The sequence below is a fragment of the Diaphorina citri genome, unplaced genomic scaffold, assembly GCF_000475195.1.
Source record: "Diaphorina citri unplaced genomic scaffold, Diaci psyllid genome assembly version 1.1 scaffold15676, whole genome shotgun sequence".
Classification (NCBI taxonomy): domain Eukaryota; kingdom Metazoa; phylum Arthropoda; class Insecta; order Hemiptera; family Psyllidae; genus Diaphorina; species Diaphorina citri.
This window is the reverse complement of record NW_007393039.1, coordinates 8688-11076: the sequence shown is the minus strand read 5'-3', so window position 1 is coordinate 11076 and position 2389 is coordinate 8688. Positions and strand designations below refer to the sequence as shown.

Here is a 2389-nt window from a genome sequence, read left to right as displayed (position 1 = left end):
AACACTCTATTTTGAGTACGTATTTTCTGGTGATATTTATTTATTTGTTTACACGCTAAGCATCAAGGCCATGTGTGTGATATTTATTAAAGTAAATTATTGGTATCAAGTATGCTTTTGATGATGGATCTGGCTTGATGATTGAAAAAAACAAAAAAATATTAAAACTTCCTATAAAAAAAAGTATCGATGATATGGTACAGTGAGTACGTATTTTCTGGTGATATTTATTAAAGTGAATTATTGGTATCAAGTATCGATGATATGGTACAGTCTGGCTGGGGAACGTTAAACAAGGAGGACACCAGCCCCCTTGCTAAAGAAATAGTAAAGGTTGAGTGCGAAGGGCATCCACTCGTAAAAATTTTGTAGCAAAAACCAAATCTCAGCCCAAAGCAATCACACTGGGGCTGATTGAGAGGCTGACAGAAAAGGCCGACCCCGTCTGTACACGGGAAAAGGCGAAAAAGAAGGTGCGACGTCAAAAGTAAAAAAAAAAAAAATGAAGTTCCTCCTCAAAAAATGTGAAGTGCATGTTTTTGAAGTCGAAATTTTAATAAAACGAGACACTGAAGAAAAAAGCCGCTAGATTGAAACTTAGCGCTTACTTTGTTAATTCATCCAGGTAATTTCATTCTATCTTATTTCGTGCTTTTCTATTTCAATTTTATCTTTTCTATTGTTTGTCCAGGAACGCAGAAGTGAAGTACGTCTACGAGAATGGAAATACGAAGGATAAGATCATCGAGTTCGTACGAAATCCTCAAGCTACGAGCGAAGAGGTGAAGAAGAAGGAACAGGATTGGGCTGATACCGAATCTGAAGTTGTGCATTTGACCGATGATAACTTCGATTTGGTAAGTGAATTCAAGTAGTGAAGTAATTTTATTTTTAGAATATTAAAGTATTTGAAACCAGCTTAGTTAGCTTGGAAGGTAGCAGCTTTGTAACCACTAGGTCGTGAGTTCGATTCCCGCAAGGTTCTTTCGCGGAACGGCTGCTTTTCTTCTATTTTGTCCTCTGCTCTTCGATTGTTACAATTCCCTATATCAAACCTAAGGTACATTTTACCTATATTATTGTTTTAAAATTTTAGGTAATTCAGGAGGAAAGCTCGGTGCTTGTGATGTTCTATGCTCCATGGTGCGGGCATTGTAAGAAACTGAAACCTGAATATGAGGAAGCAGCTGCCACTATGAAACAGCAGAGGGTAAGTGAAAGCGAATATGTTTTTTATTTATTCAATTACCTCATTAATTTATACATTCAGCTGAGATTGAAAAAAGTCCTATTATGCCCAGAGCCAGACAAAATTACTAAAAAAAAAAAACTGTAGGTATGTACCAACAGTTTAACATGTTTGGCGTGAACGACCTGTTATTCCAGAGTTAAAGAAAAAAAAATGCCTTTCAATACTTTTTCTGCATTCTGTAGGTACATAGGTAAAGTTTTTTGAAAACCTGGATTTTGTTATCGACATCTGTTTTAGGGCCATTGTCACTTCGACATCCTTGGAAATATAACATGAAAATATTCTCGCACGTTTAAAAGTTAAGCCATAAAAACCAACTTAGTTTTTGGAAGTTGTATATCTAACTACTTTGGTTTTAATTTATACTTAGGTAGGTACTGGTAAAAAGATTATCAATCTCGCCCATCTGATGAGAGGCATACTACGGGATGGGCATGCTACGACACAGACCACAAGCGTCCAATGTAGCAGTTGTTTCATCGCTACGAAATAAAAACGGCGGTGAAACACTCATCTTAAAAAAAACCCTTTCAAAAAATCTACCTACTCACCCATCTGGAGCTCCCCAAACATCTGTTACCCAGAACCTACTACTCACCCATCCGGAACTCCCCAAACATCTGATACTCCCAGAACGCAGTGTTGTCATCCGGCCGCACATTCTCCGGCTTCACCAATCCGGCAAACACCTCATCCGGAACCACATAGACCTGTTCGGTCGCTTCTTCTTCTTCTCCTTGGTAGCTACTGGCGTCCAGAGAGTGTTGGGAGAGGCTGGGAGCTTCGACAGGTGAGGGTGGGCGAGATCGGGCGAGTACTGCTATGGCCTTGAACAGCTGAGGGCAAATTGAAGTTTATTTATTTTTTTATCAAGTTTCCATTTATTATTTTTACAACATCAGAACATACAAAATTCATATAAACGGTATATACCCATCCGTAAAAGCAGAGCTTGTGCCATGGATGGGGAAAAGTTGAAATTGATAAAGTAACAAGTTGAAATCTCTAAAGGTGTGTCCAAACATAGTGGACCGGCTGTCGATCAACGAGGTGAATCTATGTTGTCGAGGCAATGTGGACGGTTTCAGTCGACATCGATTGACGGTCGTCGTGTCGACTATGTGTGGACACAGATTA

At 39.0% G+C, this 2389-nt stretch overlaps 1 protein-coding gene across 1 annotated transcript in view; it reads left to right on the top strand.

Annotated features, from left to right (window-relative positions):
- Positions 1-4: 4 nt before the first annotated feature.
- LOC103523127 (protein disulfide-isomerase A5) overlaps positions 5-2389 on the top strand; it is a gene marked incomplete at both ends in the record, with an annotated part of 11034 nt that continues 8649 nt past the window's right edge. Inside the window, 3 exons of the mRNA XM_008488196.3 lie at positions 5-15; positions 692-857; positions 1097-1210. Of these exons, the coding sequence (XP_008486418.3) occupies positions 5-15; positions 692-857; positions 1097-1210 (291 nt within the window). The remainder of the gene's footprint in view (positions 16-691; positions 858-1096; positions 1211-2389) is intronic.